The sequence below is a fragment of the Paramormyrops kingsleyae genome, chromosome 1 (genome assembly GCF_048594095.1).
Source record: "Paramormyrops kingsleyae isolate MSU_618 chromosome 1, PKINGS_0.4, whole genome shotgun sequence".
NCBI lineage: Eukaryota > Metazoa > Chordata > Actinopteri > Osteoglossiformes > Mormyridae > Paramormyrops > Paramormyrops kingsleyae.
This window is the reverse complement of record NC_132797.1, coordinates 30,316,706-30,344,592: the sequence shown is the minus strand read 5'-3', so window position 1 is coordinate 30,344,592 and position 27,887 is coordinate 30,316,706. Positions and strand designations below refer to the sequence as shown.

The 27,887-nt window shown below is 44.7% G+C and overlaps 1 protein-coding gene across 1 annotated transcript; it reads right to left on the bottom strand.

Moving 5' to 3' along the window:
• Positions 1-242: 242 nt before the first annotated feature.
• On the bottom strand, positions 243-27,887 carry LOC111851651 (TAF4B RNA polymerase II, TATA box binding protein (TBP)-associated factor). The gene is made up of 15 exons (XM_023826742.2): positions 26,272-27,887; positions 25,606-25,739; positions 24,761-24,871; positions 23,950-24,069; positions 23,688-23,810; positions 23,502-23,591; positions 23,126-23,302; positions 21,237-21,363; positions 19,426-19,531; positions 19,065-19,234; positions 11,858-11,988; positions 11,416-11,541; positions 10,963-11,019; positions 9,411-9,530; positions 243-1,666 (listed from the first exon to the last, which is right to left on the bottom strand). The coding sequence occupies exons 1-15, from the start codon at positions 26,936-26,938 to the stop codon at positions 1,511-1,513; spliced, it is 2,415 nt and encodes an 804-aa protein (XP_023682510.1). The 5' UTR covers positions 26,939-27,887; the 3' UTR covers positions 243-1,510.

Genomic DNA, 27,887 nt, shown 5'->3' with positions numbered 1-27,887 from the left:
GGCACGCATAAACAGGAAGGGTAAACAGGTGAAAATGCGAGCACTACAGTACCATACAGCACTACAGGGGTGAAATCAAAGTTAACTCTCGCCTTCTGTGGCTTGGTGGGACCAAGTAGTTCTCCTTCACTTATACGCATACAATCCCCGAACAAAATAACCAGTATGTACCAGTCAACAGTGACAATAATTAATAAGAGAAATATACATTTATCAGATCGGAAGATTAACAAGTGATGGAACATTTTTGGCAGTGCTGATTTTATTTTTAACATATTAAACCATCATGGATAACAAAATTAGAAACATAACAAAGGTCAAAAAACGATATGGTCCATGACACATTAAGGAAGCCCTCAGTGTTATCCCATGTTTCAGGAGAAAGAAAATCTATTTTTCCACTGATCAGACCCGACCACCAAGAAATCTGTCCAAAGCAAACTCTGTAAACAGTGAATGAACATTATTGCCAATGAAATTTCCCTACAGTACATTTGGACAGAGCTAACAGCCCTCCACCGCAGATCAGTCACAGAATGCCACCACTTCCCGCAGAGCCAATAAGGAACATCGCCGAAACCAACAAGACAGATCTGACCACTTGAGTCCATAACAATAATGCCAATTTTTTTGATTCCTCACAACATATTTTCCCTTTCCCCAATTAAGTGCTTTTTCATTAATAATGAAGAAAAATAAGGGCCAGTTCAGATATCCTGTGAGCAAAGTACACAAAAACAGGTTAAGAAATAATGGTTTTCAATTCACTAATTCCAACCAAAAAAAAAAAAAAACTTCTGCAATTCACAACATCATTACAAATATTGGTGTGGTTGTTTTATAACAGGTGTAAAATTCACATACTAACTCAACAAACTTGGAAACCTTATCCTCAACATAACATTTTACCCTTTGGTGCAACTGAAATATTATTTTCCATTACTTCACACACAAGATGCATTTACAAACAGATGAGTAAGAATTCAATGTCAGGAGAATGCATCCTTAACTCATACATTAACCCACAAAACAAAGACCAAGGGGGAAACCTTGATAAATCTTTTACCCTTTTTTAACCTCAGCAAAATTTGGTCCATACATAGAAATAAACCACATCTTAGTTGCATACTGTTGTCATATATTAAATTCCTTAATAAAAATCTATTTTAATGAAGTACAATCATCCAGCAAGGCACAGCTTAGTGACTATGGCTTAACTGGGACACATACCCATGTTAGAACATTTTTTCCCAGAATTTCTTAGCTTTGGCAAAGTAATCCCTCTGCATGAAACCAGCCCAAAGGAAGCGTGTTGTCCATGGATGGTTTGGAGGGAACATAGTGAACGCAGTGGCTGGTGCTGTGTAAACATCACACCTGACGCGTGGTCCTGGTCCTAACCATGAGGCACAGGCCAGACACGGTACCGGACCTATTGCGTAGATCTGCACCAACCCAGGACTGTCAGTGACCGCCCTTAGTGTTCATCTGCACGGTTGGGCATGTGTAGCTATCTTAAGAAGGCCCGGTACAGGCACAGAGAGTGCCTGAGCGACAAATCCTGCTCCATGCAGAACAGGAGGTCCCGTAGGCAGACCCTGGTGACCCTCTGGAGGGGCAGCGTCTTTTGGGGAGGCAGAACAGAGGAAGGCAGAGTACCTGGAACCTGACGGAGAGAGCGGGGGGGAAGAAAGAGGAGACTTTAGAAGAAACAGAGACAGAGCTGAGTCACTGGATGAAGTTACCATTAGAAGTTGCTGCGGGTGCTAATGAGGACTTCACAGGAATCTTCTTGAATCTCCCGGAAAGAAAGCGTGCCCGTTCACTAGCTGCACAGTCAGCACACACACTGAACACACACAGCTGAAACAGCATATCCAAGTTTCGATATATAGACAGACAGAAAATCACCAGGATGACATGTGCAGACGAAAATTAAAAACCGCTCTAGCAGGTAAATCAAATGAGAAGCCACTGTGAGCTTAAGCCGGGGCCAGATTATCGGGATACATTTTCTGATGCACTGGCATCGATTTCATCAGCTGCCTTTCAGGTGCTCCATGTGACAGTCACATAGAGGGGGGGGGGGGGGCAACCACACAACATAGCTGGCAGACATCACATGGACAGTGGCCAGTCTGTGGGGCTCACGGCACCCTGACCGACACTTCAAATGTCCTTACACACACACACACACACACACACACACACACACACACACACACACACACACACACACACACACACAGGTGCCCACAGGCTATGCAACTGGAGCTGGGGAAGGTGCCTCCTGGACGTGGGGGGCCAGCCCCCACACTCCTCTCCTCTCCCCTTGCCACAGCTGCACTCACACACACTGAGGGCAGGCCTGAAGCCTTCTGCAGAATGCATATTCCTGCCCTTAGAGAGGATTTAAAAAAAAAAAAAAAAAAAAAAACACCACCCTTTCAGGCATTACTGCTGCAAGGCCTTCTGGGTAATCTTGTTCAAAGGCTTTGGGTAATATCTGCAATTTATATAGGCAAAATCTAGCACTTTCAAAATTTCCATACCTAGTTGCCTTAGGGACATTAAATTAAATAAACCAAAAATTAGAAACTAATTAAACTAAACTAATACAGAGGATTCTCGACAAAGGTCTTTCATATGCATTTATAGAAATTCCACGGCGTGAGCTGTTTCAAACATGGTACCACATATTGCAAATTGCATCACAGCTCATTGAAAATTCAGTACAACAAATGCTGCAGCTCGAATCCATCGATCGATGCAAGGATGTGATGCAAGGCAGCACATATAGTATATAAACAGCACCTGGGACACTCACTCACATATCAAATTGAGTGTTGGTCATTTGCGGCCAATCACAGTGTACAAAATGTGTCAGGATAAACCTTCATTAACCAGTGAGTTATGAAAATTTTAAAGATTTTTCTTCAAAAATCCTATCAACTGCAAGCTTCGGGAGAGCAAGAAAGAACAACAAGGCCACAGTGACAAATAAAGGGAGGGATTCACACTAATGTGAAAGCTTTACATCTGCCTAGATTTAGTTTACAGAGGGTTTATAAAATGAAAAGCATTTTAAAAACACTGATGCAAGAGATGACTACATTTTAATCCATCACTAATTTCACCTTCAATACATCAGCACAAATTTATGCTGCCGGCGAAAGTTCAAACCCTTTGATTTTACGTGGACTTGAGCAGCTGCGTGCAAAGATTTGGACGCACCATTGCAACTGCGCCTTTAGAAAATAACAAAAAAAAGTATGCTTCCCTCACACCACACCCCCTGGAGCAAAACGCCCAGGAGCATTCGGGATGGGGGGGGGGGGGGGGCCACGGGGGCCGAGGTGATGCCTGGGGGTGCGTTAACCCCTCTGGAGGAGCGGAGCATCCAGCATCTGCACAATGGATGACAGCCTAGTCGCAACTTAGCTGTGCTGACATCTCAATCAAGAGCCGAACAGCCCGATACAGGTGCTGACACGGAGAAGGGAGGGAAGAGCATCACCTCCAGGTCTCGCTCCCATTCTCCGGCATTCAGCTGCAATAAGAAGCACATTTTCAGCCCAATTTAATGATGATATGGTATCAACCACTGCAGCACTACCCCTTTTCTGAGGCTAAAATATTCAGACCCTTGCAGTCAGTGTTTTGACTGTATTTCTCCGTTGGCAAGGATAACATGGTAATGTTGTACAAGGTCCTCTTCTTAATCTTTTTGTAAGGGGGGCGAATAAAATCAGAGGGAATCTTAACATACCCGTATGCAGTCTGGCCACTTGCCCAGCAGCCTAAGCGTTTGGGGGGGGGGTCACAGTTCACACGACGGCTGGCAGTTCGAACTGCAGCGCATCAATAAACACCACGGCTTTGGAACACTTCGGACTCCCTTGTTACTAAATGGCCTGGACTTCATCTGCTCTGAGCTCCAATCAGGCCTTGATATCAGCTCAGGGTTTACAGTCTTGTGGGTAGGTGGGATGATATTTATTTAATTTTAAATTTATGCATCACAACAGGGTCACTGTGTATCTTAACGAGTGCATTTTGTATGAACGTCCGTCACAAACATCAAAGGCGTTAGGAAGAAGTCTTACACCAGGCCTCGAAGGCCCTTGCACGCTCTACCGTTCCATGCTAATCTTTGCTGCAGATGGCCTTATACCAGAATTTTACAAACAAACATAATTTTAAGTCCTGTACCAATCCAGCTGAAGTAAGAACTTGATAAAATCTAAAGATCACAGACCAGAAACCATGTCATGCAACCTGACTGTATGAGTAATCTGTCGAGGTCCAACCAGAATAAGAGTCTGGGTCAGCCAATGATGTGTGACACCGGAGCCCCCCCAGAGGAGCTGGGCCCTATTCCTCCAGTCACCCCCCCCCACCCCCACTCCCATTACACACAATTAAATCCTTGGGCTATGGCTTTATTTTCAAGACGGTGTCTTTTCAGTATGGCCATCTGGTGTCACTCACCCAAGCCTGAGCTGGAAACGAAGAGGCATGTTAATTCTCACCACTCCATGTTTGCGTGTATAAAATCACAGCTTCCTAATGTACAACTCTACAAAACAAAAGCATGCATCAGAAAACCGCTCTTTCAGTATTCTCACATTTACTTACATTTTGAGCTGAATTTAATCAAAATGCAAATAAAATAAAAAGTTAGCTACCCCCCGCATTTCTTCCAGCACCCCTCATTCGTGCAAAGTGAAAGAAGGGCACCAGCTACCTGGTCTGGCACAGAAGGTCAGAGGTCACACGAGTCACATGACCGCCCCGGGTCCTGGGGAGAGCAGTGCTCGGCAGTGCAGCTGCCAGCTCAGAGTTGAAAAGGAGGTCAATTCAACAGGATGCAACGGAGGTGCCCGGAGGCCCATGTCCTAAATGGAACTAAAACCCCTGGGGATTCGCAGTAACCCAACAGCGACGTCCTTTATAATTCCCTGGAACTTGAGGGAGGTGAAAGTCTGCTTTTTCTGTAGTCATTAGCCTAGGAACCTTTTAGGGAAAAAAGGGGGAAAACTACCCTCTAGCAGTGTTCAGGACTAAAATCCTTCACCTTCATTCTGCAAAAATAAAAATAACCCACGTACTCCCTCTTCTGGGCTTTCAAACGATGTTTTTATGGCGCGTCAACGCAGCGCCAATATGCGGACTCGGAAAGGGAGGGGGGGTTTCGTCTTATTCCTTGTAAAAGCTTTTGCACTGAAGTGTCACACTGGCAGTTGTGTGTGTGTGTGTGTGTGTGTGTGTGTGTGTAGGGGGGGGGGGGGGGGGGCTGTGTAGCGAATGTTAACCCTCCCAGCGATGCCTTCGGGAGAGAAATCTCATTAACAGGGTCTCCATTTCATCCCTCCATACGTTTGCTGAAAAGTCTTGGAAAGTGTTCCATTAGCGCTCACACTACCCCTTAAACAAAAGCGGGCAGGCAGGGAACAGACAGCCCCCACCGCGTGTGCGGAACCCATGTGACATTCTCAGTCTGGGGGGGGGGGGGGGGGACCTAACCATGTGTGTAATATTTTGAGCAAACAATTCCCGCTAGGCAGGACTGAACCTACCTTGTTGATACCCAAAGCATGCGACATGCATCTCCAAAATCCACCCCCCACCGCCAACGCTTGACTTCCTCTGATGATGTCAAAGTTTGCAATGGAGCATGGTGTGTGGGGGGGGGGGGGGGCTGTTGCGACTTGACCTGACCAACAGAAGGCTCAGGACAGCAGTAAGCTAATGTCAGGTATCAGGGGAATATCAGGGGATTTGCTTTAAAATCATTAATGACCTGCTGTAGGTTATGGAAACCAAGCCCAGTCATCTTCACACATCAGAAAGTATAGAGACTGTCTAATTATTCATTTATGCTGACATTTTTGTGCGTGTGGGCGTGTCTGACCAGCAGGTGGTGCAGTGCACATCCACTCCCAATGTAAAAGATGCTAGTTTAAGTTCTACCAATTGAAATAAAATTGAGCTTATTTTTAGCTATTTGTACAAGTATGAAAACAGGTACAATGGGGTGTGTTTTTCACATATCCCATCATGCTCTCCTTCTTATTTTGAAGTTGAGTATAAGGCCAGCTGTTCATCCGGCGCCCTGGAGCATTTTTGAGGAGTTGAGGACTTTGCTCCAGGGCCCAACGGAGATGTGGTCAGACGGGATTCGAACCAGTGACCATCCGATAACAAGCAGAGACCTAACCAGCTGAGCCACACACGGCCCCCAGGGGTCCATAAAAAGGGTACCAAGGTCAAATTACTCCTATAAGAAAGTCCAGCAGTATGGCCCAGTAAACAGTGAGGAGAGTGTCAGCAGAGCAGTTAAATGAGGTATGGTATGCCGGCTAAAGACTGAGACGGCAAAAGGCTGCAGCTCTTATCTGCACAGTTTGGCTGCAGTTTACCCACCACGCAAATGGCCAGCGGTTTCAAAGTCTCTCGACCCACGTGTCTCCAAGTTTGAGCGTCGCAACTTCTCAAAAATGCACGGCCATCATTTTCGAGAATCGCCTTTCATCTGCGCTGCCCCCACAGTTCTGGCAGAGCGAGAAACTGCTTACTTCACGGCTCAGCCGTCGCGTCCTGCCGACATTGTTGGCGGTGGGCGACACACCCAACTTTGCATGCGCACAAACAGGCCTTTAGGGTGCGGAGCCTGAAATGCAGGGAGATTAGGCCGTCTCAGGGAGGTGCACGCGGACTCTTATGAAGGGATTCTGCCCATCTTGCATGTTGCCCTTTGTTAAAAATCTTGCTGAGTTCCTTGTGATTCTCCCCAGCTGGTTAATTTTGATATGTCTAATGGGGAAGAGCGCCCCTTGGAGGAGTTTTTTTCTGCTTTATGCGCAGAATGTCCCCAAATCCACAAAATTACACTACAGTGAATCTCTTTGATTATATTCGTGTTTCCCCATAAATTCTAAGAAAATTAAAATATCTGACCAGAAAGATGGGTGCACTTAACAGCAAATAATTCAATTTAGAGACACAAGTCAGCCCAATGTTAATACAAGTGAAACTATATAAAATACATAGTGAAATTATATATGTATGGCTAATTTTTGTAATTTACTTGCTCTACGAGTGACTTGTGAATGTACTTAATCATCAAGTGGCACTTTTACACTGTCACCAAGAACCAAGCCGTACCACAATGTCGTCCACTGTAAATTATGTGAGCTGTACCCCCACTGACATGGCCCAGCTTACTAACGAGCAAACTGAGCTGATTGCATCACCATCATCTGATTGGTTGAAATGCAGAGACAAGAAAGAACCAGCGATCTGTGCCGATATGCTTGGATCAGTAGTATCGCACATCGCAATGTATTGGTATACAGTCGGCCCTCGTTTATCGCAGTTAATCAGTTCCAGACTCTACCGCGATAAGTGAATTTCCGCGAAGTAGTATTCTTTATTTATAAATAGAATATTCTCGTAGTTAAGCATAGAAAACCTTTTTACAACCTTCTAAAGACGGTTTTTAACATTATTGGAGCCCTCTAGACATGAAATAACACCCTTTAGTCACCATTATACTCATATTACCCAATATATTAAACAAAATAAGAGAAAATAAAACATATTAGACGTTACAAATATCATATTATTATTATTGTACATTTAATTACGAAGAGCAAAGATCAATCAATCAATCTTTATTTGTTTCAAACAACAAATAAAAAAAAAACCATTTCCACATTCTCCGTCATAATGTTACACCTTGCTTGAAAAGGAGTAGGCAGAAGTGTAAACTTATTTGGTCCTACCCCATTCATACCATTTTTATTCAAAATTAACCTTCAAATTACAACAACAACAACGATGCTTCCGATGCGTAGCGATGTACCATTTTCACGGTCTAAATCAACTTTTTAATGAATATCCCGTGGCGACGGGCGGACCGAGGTATCACGGAGTAGAGAGAAACTGAGACTCGCTGGCCGGGGAAACTCGCTCCTTATTAGCGGTCCTTACAAGGACTACAACTGGCACCCGATGAGCACCGAAAAACCGATTATACATAAGAAACACAAGCTTGTCAGACGCCGAACTGTAAGACGCATACCCGGTGGGGGATTTACGGAAGCTAATTGCACATGTGGATCAGAGCGGGTACACACAAGACACAGGTAAACACACGCGCAACAATATGGAAATATAACCATTAACAATAACAGCAACACAACAAGGGCTATTTACAACTACACGCGGGGCATGCTGGGTCATGCGCCCCGCCGGTGCTACAATACAAAAAACCGCGATAGAGTGAAGCCGCGAAAGTAAAAGCGCGAAGTGGCGAGGGACGACTGTATTCCCAACCTCCAGCTTGAAAAAGTAATATAGAATGAAAGTAATAGATTCATAAGGCAAATTTACACAAGCTAATGCTAATTCCCCTAGCATTTTATGCTAACACGACAGTGATTTTCACATATGTGCTAGCGGAAATGAGCACCTAGTAAATCATGATGTACCCCATGTGAACAGTAAAGAATCATCTCTTTGGTTTAATGTCACTGTTGCTCTCCAAACACAGCAATACCTTTATTGTACTGATCCGTCTGCAGTGGAAAAATCTAAGCGAGCTGGAACCAAGCTGGAACTAGTTTCTCTTTGCAGTATGGGTCTGGTATGGTCTGGTTCCTGTATATCAGTGGAAAAGCACCAAAGGAGACCATGAGCCTGGCCATATCTGTTTCCCTGGGTACTGGTTCAGAGTGGGGAGGGGGGGGGGGGGTTCATTGTAAGACACCCCCTTCCCACAGTATTAGTGAAAGGGTGGGTGCCAGGGCGTGGTGCTCAGCACCTGTGCCATTGTGCTCTGCTTCCAGAAGGTTCCACCCGGCGGAATTTGAGTCGGTGGGCTTTTGTGTGGTCATGTTGCCTAAAAGGTCCAGCTCAACATTATGTGGAAATCTATGTGGCGACAGGTTCGCCGAAGGCAAAGCCTGTGCTGCCGCATTACAGACCGGCGTTGTTTTACAAAGGGGGGGGGGTGAGGCGACACATTCAAAATGCTGAAAACGTGCACCAATACCCTCAACGAAGATCTGTCTGTTCACGTCAAGAGCAGGTAATGAGAGCGATCATTAGTACAGTCCAACAGCAGAACACAGCTTAAGGAGATGTGTGATTAATGCTGGACCTGCAGAATAACGAATGACCTAAATCCATATGCTAACGGTCCACAACTCTTTAAAAAAAATAAACAAAAGACCCCAACTACAACATGGCTATACCTCTTAGAAAGAGCATGCATTTATTACTGATATTAAGTCAACAACAGAGGGTTGGGGGGGGAGAATTAGAAATGGGGGTGTGTAATCATTCAGGACTGCACACACAAGCAGAGGGGCCATGGTAGCATGCAGCATAATTGCATTCCCTACCTCATTCCCCGATCCATAGCCCAGGGAATCGAATGGGCGCTTCTTCCTAGGTCCGATCGCTGCCAGCGCCGTGAGATTTGCATCTCTCTGTTGCATCTGCGCCAATTCCAATTGCTGCATCTGTTCCGCCCGCCACAAGAGAGAAGAAACAAACAAAAGAATGTGACACCATTTTTGAACAGGGCTTGTTTTCCTTAATACTCTGCTGGGTTTGAAGAGTTGAGGGCTTAACCCTCCGATTTTCTACTTGGTACGAAGGGAATCTCCAGGGAAACTTCTGCGGGACAAACCACAGAAGCCTTGGAGCTCATCCAGTAAAGACATTCTACTGTTGTCAGATCAAACCCCAGGTGATTTACAGGTTCTCTAGTGAAACACAGCAACAAACCTTAGAACAGCAGTTTAATTAACACACACAGAGGACGGCACGCTCTGGGATTCGTTTCTTATGGCACAGACAAATGTGTGATTCATTTTAAAAACTTTAGAGGAAGATCCGGCTTGAAACATGGCCAGTGATACATCCACAAGAATGATGCTCAAAAGGTGCAGTAATATAGAATCAAGCACTTAGAGGTACTAAGACCGCGCCTGTACTACTATGTCAGATCCTGGTCGTTCCAACATGGAGACACACTCAAGGTTTAACGTGAAAAATTAAAAAGCATCCAGTCTTCCGTCACAACATCCATGGTCCTTCGGAAGCCGCAAGCATGCTTGTGCACACACACAAACAAACTTCCTTGCTCTCCATCTCAACCTTAGGTGCTTTCATTTGATTCTATTCCCATTCGCCATGGGGTGCTTAATTCCAGATAGCTCCAATATTAGGCTCAATTAAAATAAGCTCCAATTAGCAGAGCCTTTTCTCTCGGGTGAAGAATGTGAGGAAATGGGTATCGGGAAACGTGAAAGTCAGCAAGCGTGAGGCAGACAATGCAAACCAACTCATTCGTCGATTCCTACAGTTGCTATGCAAGGACCTGTGGGACATGCAGCTTAACTAGTCCAAGTTATAGTATAAGAAGCCCTACAGCGAGATGTGAACTGTGCGAAAACAAGGGCTCCATCAGAGGCAGGAAAAAAATAAAATAAATACTGGGCCCAGGAAATTAAAAGCCAGGGGCACTTTTCATTTACAACAAAATCCCTGCACCACCTTCAAGCCTAAGAATTATAAGTTGTATCAGATTTACAAAATGAACAATTATGCTTAAAATTGTAGCCTATTGCAGAAGTGTTTTATATATCAGGGTACACACACACACACACACACACACACAGTTTACATTCATCTAAAGGACACACAAGTACATCACTATGTTTTATCGGTGATAATGGCAATGGGGGTGTAAGAACCGGCACCCAGAAAGGCATCAGCCTCCCCTTGCCTACAGCTGTCCACGTCCACATTCCCGCCTCTGCCCCAGGGCTGCAGGAAATTACGTGTGATAGCAGGGTAAACCTTGACCTGACTATCGGGGGTGGGGGGGGGAGATATAATCACCATGAACCAATAGGAGGTTGGAGACAGCAGACCAACCACCCTTACCTCTTTGGCTTTCTGCTTCAGCCGGAGCTGCTCTGGGTCTTCGCGGTTGGAGCGACTCTTGAAAGGCAAAGCAATCAATCACAAGACAAAAAGGCCACGGGGCAAACGTGGAACAGAACCTTTCCTGACCACATGCTTGGCAGACATGTCATTCTCAAATGCAGTCACAGGGTTAATGAATAAACCTCCCACTACTGCCTCAAATTGCACTGGATCTTTTAACATTAGACCCAGCCCCCATTTGCCCGTCAATGAAGCCAAGCTCTTGCTTCACTCCTGTTTTAGCTGGGGCTCTTTGAAAATGAAACTGGATGCAGGTACAGTAAGTGTTTTTGACCCAGGAATCAAGAACTGTCGATATGAAGCGCCATGAATGGTGACACTTCTGACATCCGACTGGTCCCCAATCGGCGAATGACGTGACGCGATGTGCGACACGTGACTCCCTCTCACTTTGGCCACGCGCAGCAGAATCTCGCGCTCCTCCTGTTCCTTGCGCTGCTTCTCCAGACGGTCTAGCTGCTCCAGGAACTTAAGCTGTGAACGGGTGTCACTTATTTGCCTTTGATGGAAGTCATCCTGAGATTTGGAAGATTGAGGGAAAAAAAATAAAATCTGTTAACTGCCATCTTGCACCATATTCACAAGCACCCAAGGCGCAAGCATCTTTACAGGGGGAAAAATGTATCTCTTGCTTTCTAGATAATATAAAACAATACATGGCATGAACAATACTAGTGAAAGTATTTTCTTTACAAGGGTGGGGTAAAGTTTTTATTGGTAACTGTGGGTGAGACTACTGCCATCAATCACTGACAGAGGTGAGATTTCATTGGTTAAAGCATGCCACAATTAAGCTTCTTATTTAACACTAAGAGCAATAACAGAGAGAGACCTTGTGGGATATCTTGCGATGCTGTGCCACTACTGTGAGTTTCTCCAACAGCCCCCTGAGTCGCTCCTGCGTCGCGTGGGAAAGCAGGCCGACTGCATCCGGGCTGACATCTGCTATGCCGTGTCTCTTACCTGCCGGGGCATTGAGCATCACACCTTTACACAGGCTGCGCAAGGAAGGAATTAAATCAGCACGGCAGGTACGTAGGCCCCCGAAAGTCAACCACGTTAACAGATGGGGGGGGGGGTTAAAAAAGAAAGGAAATTAAACCCACCCCCCACCACCACCCACCCATAAAGTCACAACTTCAAAAAGGACTGCAGACATTGCATTAATAAAACCTTGCCTGTAGCATGAGAGTAACAGGCACTAGCTCGTTTACCCCGCCGGGGGAAACCATTCTGTCAGCAAGGTCATTCATAGGACAACGACAACACGGACACGAGTCAATGTCCAAATAGCCGACTGCGAGGACAACCAATTAAATAAGATTATTAAAAAAAAAAAAACCATAGAAGTCTCATTCCCTGTAAGACGGCCTTACAGAACGGGGACGATCTTAAGCACTGCAGCTCAAACAAAATGCTTTCACTGTCAGTAAGAAACTGGAACAAACGTGCCTTTTAAGATAGAACTGGATCGCTTCAGACTTGCAGTTTACTCAATATTTCCCAGTCACAATTGAAGTTTGCATCAACAGCTGTTGCTATACTTCGTATCTCTTTATTAAATCAGACACACTTTTCCGTCTCACGCAGACAGAGCTCCCTCAGAATTGTTGGAGCCATATAGCCGGTGATAGAGGGGCTTGAGAGCCCAGTGCCAAGCAGCCCCAGCCCCCAGATTAGAGACTGGAAAGCTGCACATTTAGCAGGCTCAAATAAGGGATTTAAAGGCTCAATTTCCATTTTGATAAATTTCACATGTTTATGACAAGTTTCTCTAGATTACTGTGTCAGGAATGGTGCTTCTGGCAGGCTGGGGGCCACACCCGTCTCCTCACCTCAGTGCAGATCTTTTCATGGGGTCTTTGCTGGCTGAAACCCAAAGAGCACAGCCATACAGGTACCATCCACAAATAAGTCCCACTTACAAAAATCCCATTGGCTGGTGATGCAAAAATCTTTGGAAAAATCGTAAAAGAAAAAATGTACATACACCTGTAGAAAGTGATAAGTGGGTCACTTAAGGAGCACGTGTATGAAACACATCCTTCACCAGGGTACCTGCACAGATCAGTTGTTAAATGGACAAGTACTGGTGCAGATTAGCATGCTAATGATTACTCACAGTGTCAAATCACCTGTGTTTAGCCCACTTCCCAGCGCTTATTTTCCTATGACCTTCACAGACTGAAGGACATAAGGACAGTTACGGTGGGGGTTTCAAAGCCTTATTTGCTATTATTACAAATGAAAGGCTCCTTGCTTAGCAAAGTATCACAATAAGGCTAAAGGCTACATCCAGACATGGTCCTGTAACCTCCCCCAGAAAAAACTCCAAATATTTACAAGTAGTCCTTAAGAAACCTAAAGGGTATTAGAGGAGCTTCCCCCCCCCCCAGGATTAAAAAAGCTAAAACATTAAACACTCCAAAAGTCCTTAAGGTTCTGCTAGATCAGGGTGGAAGGCAGATTCTGGAAGACACTGAAAGCTATGGACCCAGTTGAGTTTCTGTTCATAATGCTTTCCCAGACTCCCGTCACATTAGTTACAAGCCTGTTGCTTGCCCTTTATCTGGGTAGTGGAAAAATTGTTGGGGGGAGGGGGGGGGGAGGGAGTTTCCCAAAATAAATACATACCCCAAGCCAAGAGGAGAACTATCCAATAACAATGCTGCTGTGATTCTGACTCAGATTTACCAGGCTCAGACCATTTCCACTTTCTACTCAGCCTAGATTAAATGCTGGTTAAATGATGCAGACCTAAAAGTAAAACAGCGGTCAAACATCTGGGGCCGGACTCTGCACTTACTGCACATTCACAGCCCATTTTTACTGCCGAACTATATGCACTTTTCAATTGGCCATTCTTGTATTTTAAACAACAATGTATCAATGCTTCACTGAGATTGTAATCGTCCTAGTTCCCAAGAGAGACAAGATCACTGGAATGACCTCAGCAGTTATGAAGACTTGGGAACATCTGATGCTGGCCTATCTCAAGTCCATCACAGACTACCTCTTCAATTTGCATACAGAGCATATCGCTCAGTGGAGGATGCAGTCAAACTGTCCCTCCACCACATTCTCCAACATCTGGACTTCCCCAACAAATATCAGGATCCTATTTGCGGACTTCAGCTCAGCTTTCAATAATATTGTCTCCTCACTTCTCCACAGCAAGCTGAGCTGTACCCTTAAGCATCTGCCAGAGGATTACCAGCTCCCAGGAAGCAGTATGTAAGGCTGGGCCCCCACCAGTCTGACCCTATGGCCATCAGCACAGGATCCCCCCAGGACTGTGTCCTCTCACCGCTCCTGTTTTGACTGTACACAAAATACTGTACCTCTGCAGACAAGTCCATCAAAATCTTAAAGTCTGCGGATGACACAATACAATGACGCCTCCTATCACAGAGAAGCGGGCCATCTGTGCCAGCAACAGCCTGGAACTCAATGTAGTTAAGACAGTGGAAATGAGAGTCAGCTTTCGCCACCAACCCCTGGTCTACCTTCCCCTGGATATTAATGGCCCAGCCATTTATTTAGTTAGGTCTTTCAAATTCCTGGGGACCACCATCACCAGCACATTAAAGTGTGGCATCCCCAAAAAAAGCACAGAAAGGACTGTTCTTCCTATGCCAACTCAAGAACCTCAACATCTCCTACTGAACTTCTACTCTGCCATCATTGAGAGTGTCATGACATCCTCCGTCACCATCTAGTGTCCTGCTTCCTCCACCTTCTCTAAGACCAGCTAACAATGTGTGGTTCGCTTAGCTGAGATGATCCCAGGCTGTTGGCTGGCAGCACTAGAAGACCTGCTCACCTCCAGAGAAAAGAGGAGAGCTGGGAAGATTGCAGCTGATTCCACCCACCCAGGCAGTCACCATTTCAAACTGCCATGGTTCTTGCACTAGTTCTAATGTTTAACTTACTGTCTTAAGAGATCTTGCACTGTATCTTCTGTAAATTTTTGTACTCAGTTGTATTCCTGTTCTTTTCACACATTGTTCTGTGGACTGTCCCCCTCTATGTCTTGTAATTTTGTTCTGTACTTCATGTTTGACAGTTCTGCTATGTTTGCACATATTGGCAATAAAGTGAATTTTGATCATCACAATTTAGAGTTTGTTTATTTTAATTTTAAAGCTTACTACCTGCTCACCCTAAACCCAGTTCCATATTACCTACAGCATAGTACTCTAAGTAACATACTCAGAAAGACTTAGATTCAACATTCACATAGCAAATGCAAGCCAGGCTCACATTTACTTGAAAGACACAGGCTTTAAACCAGCCTTGGACTCTTGTGAACTTGGGGCTGATCAGAACAGACCAAACATATTGCTGAGTTTACAGAGAGACTCACCAATGCCCTCCAGCAAGCTTAACAAAAACCAAACAAAGCTTTATGCAGACATTTCACCAATTTCCTTCATTCTCTTTTTCAGTGTATATTTATAGTCATCCACAAAGGTATTCTACCCTATGGTTCTGTGCATGTTAAACCAACACTTCAGTAAAAGTGAAAAAAAAAAATTAATTGTAATTACATGCGTCGCTACATTTTACCCTTTTCTGCAACAATTAAGATCGGTTCCCGAAACCGGCAAGAAGAATAGACAGAGGTGGCCTGGAAGGAGCTCGATCTCCATAAAACTCTCCTCTCCAGAGCCCTCCAGCTTTGGAAGACCTCTTTTTATTTTATTTTGTTCATCATTGCAAGATTGATTTCCACTTCACGGGCAAGTTTGTTCAATATCACAGGCATTTACATATTGCTTAACAAGAACATCAGCCGCTGATGCCACTGATCAAAGAGTTTTCATTCAACTCCCACTTTCAAAAAACGCAGACAATGGAAGAAAAAAAAATGTCTGTTTCAGCAGCACGAAGGCCTGCATCTCAAATGGAGCATTGTGCCCAGAAGCGGAAAAAAAAAAAAACTCAATCAAGCAATGTAGACAAAAGCATTTACCTTCCAAAACATACATTCCAAAGCACAATCAACCACAACAGAAGTTATTCCCACAATTCATAATTAGTCAAAGACAATGGGTATTAAAAGACAGCATTATACCGCCTCGAAAGATTTTAAACACACAAAAGATTCAAACACAAATACACGTTGAACCAAACATGTCCAGACATAATGGCACCTGGGAAATCCCCCCCAAACCCATTACACCACCCTACCCTCAAGTGTCCTGGGGTGGGGTATCTGTAGTCATTTGCCCCAGGGGGCAGCATCGGCTGCAGGCCAGGAGGGCCTGGGGCAAACCTCCCCCACCAACGGCGAGAGCAGCAACAAAGCTTTCTGAACTCCCCAGCAGAGTGGCAGAAAGCACTCAATGATTCCAGACCATCAATCGCCCTGTAGGGACAGGACGCCCTAACTCTACCCCCACCTCCCGCCAACAACCCCTGGGGCTAGTGCCTCCATCCGTGCTTCAGAGGCTGCTGTGCACGCAAACACACGCACACACAGCCTTTCACGGAGATGGCCTCTCCACATACATCAGCCCATTCAGACCACATTAAACACAGCAAGGAAGCTCACCCTCCAGTTGAAATCAACCCATTGTAAAGGGCGCTGTTTATTTTAATTGGTACGTAATGACAATGAATTATTAAAATGGTTTAAAAAAAATACACAACAAAAATCAGTGGAGCATATACACAAGCTGGTGCACTTCACACTCCCCAACTCCATGCAGGAGGCTCTTAGTGTGAGTGCAGTAATAATTCAGTAATTAAACTAACAAAAATAACAAATTGGCCTTACAAAGTCTGCTGTGCATCTGTTCTAAAACAACCGACGAAACACTAAGCTTCCCAAAGCAAAGGAAGTGGCATCCAACCAACTCCCACTTCTTCAACTACAAGCGTGCTGTGAAGATGCTGATCCTCTTGTTATGGGGGCAGAATGGACTATTTTACAGGGAAACTAATTCAGAAAAAGGCATACCTTTATTTCGGAGACATGCAAGAAGACCAAAAATGAGTATTGGGGACAAAATGAGGTGGGTATTTGTGTAGTGACATTTTAATAGCCTGTTATACCCTGAGGGGCATCTCCTCCATTCCTGAGTCCCAAGGGGTTAATGCCCCCTAGTCTCTAGTGAGTAGGTACTAAAGCCCACCCCCAAGCTCGCTTTATTTGTATTACACCTGAACACTAGGTAGCTATAACAAAAATGCAACCTAAACCGGACAGCACAGGTCGAGCTAGCTGCTACCCAACACAAGCGGCACAGTGGAAGGAACGACCAACACTAGACTAATAAACATTTTATAATGTACACCTTCAACAAACAAAATATTCTAACATTCCCGTAATAAAACTGCAATTCAAAACACCAATCAACAAGCATCAAAATCCTTATTAAAAAGTTCAAAAATATTGCCTGGTGGGAGAATATCTGATGACATTACAGGAATTCCAAGAGGAATGGACAGCATGAGCTGGAAACATGAAAGCGGTCAACAGACAGCCAAGTCAGGGGTTCAAACAGCAGCCTCAAAATGTCTACGTACAGGTTTTATTTTGTGCAAGATGGAAAGGAAAAATCCACACAAAACACTGACACTGCAGCCACAATAAAGCCCGTGCTAGGTTATGGCACTTTTTAAATATTTTCACATTACCTCAACGAAATCTGCAGCGATAGCATTCCTGTGAGAGAGAAGGAACGGACTGCGAGGCACGACCCGCTGCTTTTAATCAACACTGCCACCTGCTGGACACAAATGGCTTTCACCAAGTAGTCCTGCAAGTGCTGCCGGTCAGGCGCCAAGCTGAAATCACACCATGCCCTGAAGCAAGTGCATTCCTGCCTTTCCATGTTTCAAGTATGTTAAAGTCACAGAGGCATAATTATATTAATGAGATTATTTAACTTTGTGGGGTAGTTAAACCACAGGCTGCTATCGCAGAAATATTTCAAGTCAAAAATTTCAGTGCGGGGGGGGGAAAAAACAACCCTCCACATTCTGAATTCAAAAGAGCTTCATTTTGATTTATGTAAAGTTCATGAGTAACAAATGGCAATCAAGAAATAATGCAAACCTGCAGCAAAACGCAGGCAGATACACTAACCATCCATATATCAACGTCTTTATAAAGTTGCCTCTGGTGTCTTCACCTACATCATGTGGCATATTGTAGCAGACCACACAAAACACTTTTTGGAGGGTGTCTGACTTTTTTTTGGAGATCTGTGACCTGCGGGTATCATGCAACTCTGAAGCAGTAAGCAGCCAAAAGCCCATCAAGGCAAATTCCATCCAAATCCTCAACACATCCTCTGAACAAGAGGGAGAGACCACTTTAGATTAGATTAGATTAGGGTTAGGACTTCATTGATCCCAATGGGAAATTCCTGTGCGCACTGGGCTGTATAGATGGACTCACAAAGGCGATTACATCTGAGACCCGTCATGGGTGGCTTCCAGTGGCCAACAGCATTTGGTATCTCTGCTTATTCTAAGATCAGCAGGTCCATTAAACCACCCAGTGCACGATGCTGCGATGAATCTCACACTGGATTTTAAAGCTACAGCGACTGCAGTGCTTAACATTTGTGCAGACCCCAAAAGAGGAAAGAGGAACAGAAACTGAGGCATCGCCAAGGGATTAAAAGATAAAGAAACTCTCCTCTGTCAGGTCTCCAGCTCTGTATGCATTCTCTTCATATCCGTATTGATGCAAATCATTGCACACTGCTGGCTACTTGTTCAGGATAAGTAAGAGAAACCGGGAAGACATTTTCTCTTAGTGTATCACAGCACATGGTTGGAGACACGACCACAGGGGCGGATGAAAAATAACCAAATCGTGCACTAGCACATTCCTATTCATGTCTCCTGCTCATAAAAAGGCCAACAGTACCACAAAAAATGTGAATTACAATGATTCATAAGGAGCAACCTACACTAAACATGTACTATGAAAGCGTAGGGCACGCCGTTTCAGTTAGAACACATTCCAAGATCAAGAGCTACAAAGGAAGGCTGCAAATGCAAGTAAATTGAAGAGATACCAGTCTCCATGATCCGCTTCTGCAAGACACCAGCCGGGAGAAACGGCTCGTCTCGGCAGGAGCGCACGACGGAGCCCACGTGTTCCGCGTTAGTGGCGAGGATGCGGGCGCTCTCTTCGCTCAGGTTGACCCCTGCCATGGAGGCCACATCGTTGATGTCATCTTCGTCTCTGACAAAAACCAACACATTCCTGATGAGGAATCAGTTCAGGGTACCTTGACAACTGAGCCATTGGCCATTTGTCTAGTGCTTAATAAGACACCAAAACATGACAATGACTTTGGTTCACAGGGTCAAAAATTCTCAAATCTAACTATTCTTCAAAGAATCAAGCTTGCTCAGAAAAACAGGTGCCATTACCTGAAGGCCACAGGCGTGTTGTCCCTGAAGCTGTTTTTCTGCACCTGGGGAGGTGGCATGCTGATAATTTTCGACACCTGAAGAGGACCCTGCTTTATAATACCTCCTGAGAAAAAGGGAGGTGGGGATTAGCACCCTGATAAAATGCTCTATTTTTTACAAACAAATCTGGATAAAGGACAAGAAGGTAAAATAAATGCAACGCAAGATATTCCATATAAATGCGAAGGCTGTGTTGCCTCAAACCAAGAGTTTAAATACACAAATTCAAAACATAGGAATTATTCTATCAATTATTTTGATCTGGTGGGCAAATTAGCTGCATTTAAAAGTGATGCTACAAAAACCGCTCGTAAAAGGTGGCACAGTATCTGGAGAAAAACACAGATGTCAGAAGTTTAAACCAGCTGGCACAGCAAACATTTCTCCTATTCACCAGGTCCGTGCAGTGTACGTCTAATTGCTGCCACTGGGTCATGGCACTGCAGAGGCAAGCCTTGGTATTCTGAGACCTCGTAGGCGAATGCTGGCATTTCTGCACGACTCCACTATGCAGTAGAGGCTAAGGGGGGGGGGGTTGGGGGGGGGGACGACCTGGACAGCACCCACCCCGTCGCTCGAACCGCTATTCCCGGTCGCACCCCAGCTCCATCGTTATTCCTCGGATCACATAGTACGAAACACTGAAGAGATGTGTGTGCGTGCGTGCGTGCGTGTGTCCTGCGTACAATAACACTCAGAATACAGCTGGAAGCACTGACACATATTTGCTCATGCTGAGCACATCCCCGGGCACGACACCCCTGCCGTCCTCTATACACCATCTCCAGAAGGGCCGTTATTTTATGCATTAATGACTAGATGCATAAAACTATCTGCGAAATATGCTTTTTTTTTCCCAGGGCAGATAGTGTCTGATGATAGCCAAGAAAACTCCCACAAGCAAGACTTAATGAACACTCACACCAAGAAGAGGAGGAGGAGAACATGTGATAAACAAGCTTAGATTGTGGAAGGAGGCAATGCAAGTTTCTAAAGTCTTTTTTTTCCCCCCTCCCTCCCTCCCTCCCCAACACCCCACCGCCTTACCCTCCCCAGATGGTATCAGCACGATCGATCTGTCAGCTCTAAACTTCATTAAAAACAAGGCTGCTGTAGCACCAACTTGAATTAATAAAACTTTTCCATAAAAAAACCACCAAGAAGTCAAGAAGCATTTTGCATTAGTGCCATGAGGCATAAGTGGTGACTGTCACGTTACTCAGATGGTCTGATGATGGCATTTGTCAAGCAAACGTGAGGACTGTCAATCAACCAAGCAGAGGGGAGTACATAACCTAATCATCAATGCCAAAAAGGCATAGATGTTGACAGAATTACATGTGATCTTCAGCTGAAATTTGGCACTTAAATTAGAGGAATTAACTGACCACCTATAGATTAACAAAGATTTAAACAAAAATCTTTATTTTTTTAAGCATAAAGAACATATTGAACATCAGCAGATGCCTGTATCCAAGGCAATACACATTTTTCAGAAAACATGATCAGACAGTCCCTAGAAAAACTGGGGGTTTAATGGCCTGTCTCAGAAGCGTACAGTAACATCACTCAGCTGACCTTGGGATTTGAACCAGCGACCTTCTGATCTCAGGCACAAAATCCTGACCCACTGAGCCACACACTTGGAGAGAATCTGGCCCCATGAGCCAGTCCTACAGCTATTCCGCTCCTCCCAACTCCACCCTCCTCCAGTGGACATTCAGCTGCCTCACTCTCCCCTCTCGATTTGGCCCCCGGGTGACACATACCCGTGGGATTTGTGGCAGTCTGCAGCACAGGCCTTCGCTGAGCTGGTTGGCCATGGCCCAGCACAGGCACCGACTGTGCTGCCGTCACAGACTGTTTTATCACGACCCCTCTGGGCTGGTGAATCACCTGGGGAAAAAAGTAAACAAGGTGTGTGCAATAAATAAATAAATACCCACACACACACATTTTGTCGTTCACATAAGGGAGCATTTCAGGTCAGTTCTGCTAATGGTTTAATAGTTAGAATAACGTTAATTACTTATAGCTAAAATTTCATTGTTACGATAAAATAATGGGTACCACTTTACAATAAGGCTCCCTTTTGCCACTTGTAAATGGAAGTAATTCATTAATAAAAAGTAGTGTTATAAAAATTGTCTATTAATAATTTACAAAGTGTTACAACCTAATTAATAACCATATTATAAACCATTCATACACCATTTATATGGGTAGCCTTATTGTAAAGTGGCACCAAATAATGAATAATGAATGGTTATTCCCTGCCTCGTAGCTTATAGGACAGGCTCCAGACCCCCCGTGACTTTACAAAGGACACACAGGTGCAGGAAATGGATGGATGAGCTTTTAATGAAGCACATTTGAGGAGGAAAATTAAAAAACCATCCATCCACTTTCCAACCAGACAGAGGATGGATATCTTATCCAGAACGGGTGCAGATTCCTAATCTTTTGCACAATCTCTGGCCTGGTGAAGAGGTTACATGTAAAGGAGAGAGTGTTCTGCAGGAGTGTCGAATTAGAGGCACCCTTGTCATGGCTGGCAGTCAGTCAGTCAGTCACGAAATCCTGGCTTGGGGCCACGACTAAATTAAGCATTTTACATTCATCATTGTGTCTTTTCTCGGGACTAGCTGGGAGCTGTACCGTCACACAACTTTTTCAAAGGGCCTCAGATTAAAGTCGCTGAAGTTTCCAGCGGGTTTGAAGCCGTGATCCCGTTAAGGATCACACCCCAGGCCACAACTGTGTCTCTGAGAACTCTGAACATCAGAGCCCGGCGATGAGCGAGTCTGCAGTGGAAGGGAGGGGGGGGGGTGTCCCTTCTAGAACATTTAATTACGGTTCCACATTACTCATTACTTGCACATCTCTGTAAAGGCCTGTAAAAGGCAGAACTAGCAAAAAAATAAATTAATAAATAGAAATTTTACGCAAGGGGATGATTCTCACACAGGGTGCAATATGACACTGTCAGAAATTGAATCACAGAAAAACAAGAATATGCAAATGCTATTATATATAAGGTACACTTGACAGGAAAGTCAAAACAATGAAATCCATGTGCCCTTGTGTCAGAAACGATTTCAAATTAGTTCCATTTCACAAGACTGATGAGGGCCAAAGGACTTAAACGGATTACATCTTACCCAGGGCAAGATCATCTTTGGGAAGGGAAATTAAGACAAAGTGCAGAGAAAACATGACAGAAACGAACTACACAAGAGTAACCTCTGAGGAACCCAAAGTACAGAATTATCCATAAAAATAATAATAAACTCACTTAAAACAAGATTACAATGTAAATGTTTTGCTGCTGTGCTCCAGCACTGGTTGTTTTGCTAGGAATAATGGGGCAGACTGTTTTAAAAGAGGGTGCCTCCATTGTGGGGGACAGAGCAAGCAAACAAGGCACAGCAGGAGAAGGTCTGTCCCCAGATAAAATGCCATTTTCCTATGAACTTAGGAGCAGAAGAGAAACAAAAAGTCTCTATTTTTTAGTTCAAAATTTTAAACATGTGAAATACAACTCAAGTTAGAGAAAAAAGATGGAGAGCACCTTACAGTCACGTCTGCTGGCCAAAGGCCAGTGTTGCCCTGCACGTCTGCGTCCTACACGGTGCAGGGAGAAATGGGTGGGACTAACCAGCTGGGTGGGCCGGTTCGGCTGCATGGGTTTCAGGGGCAGGGCCTTGTTCACAGCACCAGTCGATGCCAGGGCAGGCGAGGCTGTGGGTGGGGCTTTGGCAGCTGGCGGCGGGTCGCATTGCTGGATGAAGAGCTGGGAGTTTGGGGTTAGCTGCCGGACGGCAGGAAGACTCCTCTGGGGAGACATGGCCAATTCAAAACACATAACCTTACATGTCAGAGATGCAGGGCCTAAACCAAGAACATACTGCATTAGGTGCCGAACGCTTCAGACAGACCAAGACCAAGTGAAAACCACTGACCTCTTACATTACACAACAGAAAAACTGGTTTGAATTGCATTTCAAAAGATTTTTTTTGGCAAGGAAACCTGCCTTAAGAAATGGAACAAGATACGGCTGGGGAGACGACTTCAGCTCAGTATATAGCCGGTCAGTAAATTCTTCCGGTTCGATTTTTCCATCCTTTTACATAAAATATAAAAAATCAAGTTAAAAGGAGATATTTTTTTGATGCACTTGACAACAAAACAACCATGGAAAGCTGCCTGTTCGCCTTACAAGAAGACTGCTAACTAGCTCCTTGACATTGTTCGCCATTTCGGCTGAATGGGTACCGCTGGATGCCAGCTTAATTAACGTCACCAGAAAGTTCTTGCACTTCTTCACATTCTCAAGGGTTTCCTGGGGGAAAAGAAAAATTCACAATACATACACTAGTTAAAATTTTTAGCATATAAAATGAGTGTAATACAAACAAGCAAGCAAGCAGAATAAAAACAAACACAGACCCTCATATTATACCAATCTGAGGAGACCTTACGGCAGAGATGGCTGCTGTGGCTGCAGTCTTGGCCGTTTCGCTTTTAGCAGGAATGATCAAAGGTGCCTTTCCAGGTGTGGGCAGAGCCGGTCGTCCAGTCTGACCAGTGCTACTTAACGCCTAAAACGAACCAATTACAGCCCCTGAAAACCAAAAACCAAGGCCATCTCTCTCCTTCAACTGGGGATAGAGGTAGAAACTAAGCCATAGAAGCCATGTAATTATTTTGCAAACGGTAAAACAATAACAGCAAAACTATGAAATAAAGAGAATATCATATATATATATATATATATGTATATATATATATACATATATATGATATATATATATATATATATATATATATATATATATATATATATATATATATATATATATATATATATATATATATATATATATATATATATATATATATATATATATATATATATGACACACACACACACATATTTTATTCTTAAAACAGAAGCTGTATGCACATTTCTGATAAACACAATAATTTCTAAGACATTTTGAGACATTCTGATGCAACGAGGCATCAGACTCCTAACTAAGCAAGAGAAGCCTCCACACGCACATCCCTAACCACAGGCCAAGCTGATATAACACCACAAGTGTTCTGCCTGCTAAAGACACCTAAATGTACTGATGAACAATTCATTTCACCAGATGGCCAGTTTGAGTACTTCCCGTCTAAAACTGTTCCTTGTTAGCCCAGAGCGGAGAGCACACATTGCTTTCCATAGTTATTCACCAGTATGACTTAACATCAAAGTAACTCAGATGCACAAGTACTGCATCCTACCTTTACAACAGATACCTTCTGGAACGAAGACACTGCTGCATCATTTGGTGGAGGGGGCACTTTTATTACATGGGCGGTGTCTGGTTTTTTAATTATCGCTGATGTGGAAGCCTACACAAACAAATGAGTTTGGGAACATATACATTATTCAGAAACATAATTACCACACACACACAAATGGCAAATGAGCATTCCTTACATGTGAAACTTAATGCAGCAAAAAATTACCAGCACTAAATCCTTAACTGTACTACCTGCTGTCATTTTATATAGGATGATAACTATTGCTAAGCAAACCCTTCACCAAAATCACTTAATATTTGGATATTTTACTGGAATAATTCAGGTGATGCGGTTTCAGTAAGGGGACAAGACAACCCATTCCTCAGACCTGAGTGGATAAGCAGCAGCCCACATAAGTAACCTCACAGCTATGCACTAGCACTGTACACAAGTAACCTCACAGCTATGCACTAGCGTTGTACACAAGTAACCTCACAGCTATGCACTAGCGTTGTACACAAGTAACCTCACAGCTATGCACTAGCGTTGTACACAAGTAACCTCACAGCTATGCACTAGCGTTGTACACAAGTAACCTCACAGCTATGCACTAGCGTTGTACACAAGTAACCTCACAGCTATGCACTAGCGTTGTACACAAGTAACCTCACAGCTATGCACTAGCGTTGTACACAAGTAACCTCACAGCTATGCACTAGCGTTGTACACAAGTAACCTCACAGCTATGCACTAGCGTTGTACACAAGTAACCTCACAGCTATGCACAAGCGCTGTACATTCTGTCCAAGTGGCAAAGTACCTCCTGTTGTTGAACCACCCACCTGTGGCACTGGCACTCTCACAAGGGCAGCTCCTGTAGAGGGTCTAGGAACTATCCCCTGGGCTTGAGCCTGTGCTAGGGCCTGCTGGGACACCAGCATCAGCTGTCCACTGTCACTCCGGATGAGCACCATACCTGGACACACACAGCACGAAGCAGGTGAGAAAGAAAATTACGCTAAGCTAAATTAAGGCAGAAATCTGAGAAATGCAAATTTCATTAATTATAATGGACCATTTCAATCCTTCAGTTCATGCCTTCATTACTATGAAATCATAAAGTCACCAGCCTTTTTAGGACGCTCAGGGAGGATACAAACTACTCAGCCAAGATATTCACTCACAGACTACACCATAGCTGCAAATTATTTTCAGTATGGTACCATAAAGTGTCACAGCCAGAAGACGAAGTGTTACACTCATCAGATACAATAATCAAGCTGGGGGTGTAAGACAACCCCCCCCCAGCTTGCACCGTCTAGTCTTAAACCATATTCCACTATTCCCCCCCAGCTTGTACCAGCTAGTCTTAAACCATATTCCACTATTACCCCCCCAAAAAAAAGCACCTGCCCCCATCTGTGGCATAAGAATATCACTGCAATCTTCCGAACAAGTGACAATAAAACTTCAAACTTGTATGATCTTCACCAAATCGCCCTTCTTACCTTGAGGAATCTGGAAATTGGCGGGCAGTTGCACGGTGGTGCTGACGGGCGCTCTGGGCCCCGCGCTTTGCTGAGGAACGGCCGCCCTCGGCAGGGTGATGACAGCACCCTTGGAGGGCCCCTGGGTTATAGTCGCTACTCGTGTCACTTTGGAAGCAGGTGCCACACTAGCCGTAACCGATCCAGTGTTTGGCACAGCAACCAAGCCCACGCCGTAGCCGGCTTGGCCGCCAGCGTTTCCGGCTCCCGACGGCACCGAAGTGCTCACTTGAATAATTTTGGTACCGATTTTGGTACCGGTGCTGGACACGATGGGCGAGCCAGCGCCAATTATAGCTTTGGGCGCCGCGTCGCCCACTGGTGACTTTGTACTGCAATTTAAAGCATGTGCGCTCAGCTGGCTGCAGGCAACCGCCTTCGTCGGAGCGGGGACCGGGTGCGGGACAGCGATGGGAGGGTCGGACGCGGCGGCAGGCCGCGCACTCACAGCAGGAGGCGTGCACCCGCCGCATGCAGCCTCTGAACACAATCCAGCAGTGTCGCCGCTCCCATTAACGCACGGGACATCGCCCGGGCCAACTTCAGGCGTAGCGGTAACAGCCGGCGCCCCCCCTTGCAACTGACTCGACGTCTCCTCCACCTTTGCTTCGGTTTCGGAGAATGACATTTAGTGCTGTCGTCGCTCCTAACATGGGAGTACAGTTACTTGAAAGTTCAGGCGACCCGAGAGAAGCTGGTTCACATTAACGCTGACATAGAGAGGTCGGGGAGCTAAGCAGGCTGTACCTTACGGTTACCGTGTGAGAATGCAGCCAAATGCGGCATCATATTGATTTTAAAAGCGCGGTTTCGCTTTCACCTTGAAGTAGCACTTGGCAACAGAGCGAGGACAGCCTGAACGCGAGCCGGCGTGCTGTCGTCGCGTGGTGAAGCGGCACACGGTCCTCCCTCTCAGCGGGGCTCCTACCACCTCACACAAGCAAAAGCGAACACGTGAGGAAGGGGAAAGCGCACCTCCACGACCGTCCAGAGTTTGCCTTCTGGGTATAGTCATCCAACTCGCCACGCACAGCGAGCGCAGCCATGTTTATGTACCCATGTGGAAAGACGTGACGTCTCGGCGTTAAAGCAGACATGTGGCAGAATTCCCATTTGTAAGACACGCCCATCGTACGCCTGGACCTGTCAACGTGCTGCGGGGTTACGTCCCCGATCAGTCATAGAACTGAATAGAGCGGCACGCTACCCTGCGGTTAGATACGACCTGTTTTGCAACTAAAAGTGAAAACCTCAACTTATCGTCATTGTATAAAACATTTTAATACCAAATAAATGAATGAATAATTTCGTTTGAGCATGGAAAGCGTGACTCATAAAAAATCTAAATATTGAAAACGATGTAATGGTGAAAACGAGTTTTTTGTTTGCAATTTTCCATATCCATTTTTAAAACGTGGGTTTACCAATGTGGTCAAGCATTTCACGAGTTTCATACTAATGCCCATTGATGTAAGAAAATAATTTTGAAAGTGTAATACAGACCATATGTCAGCAACTGCTTCAAAAAAAAATTACTAAATTGATATTAAAATTTATAATGTGTAATATACTCCCCT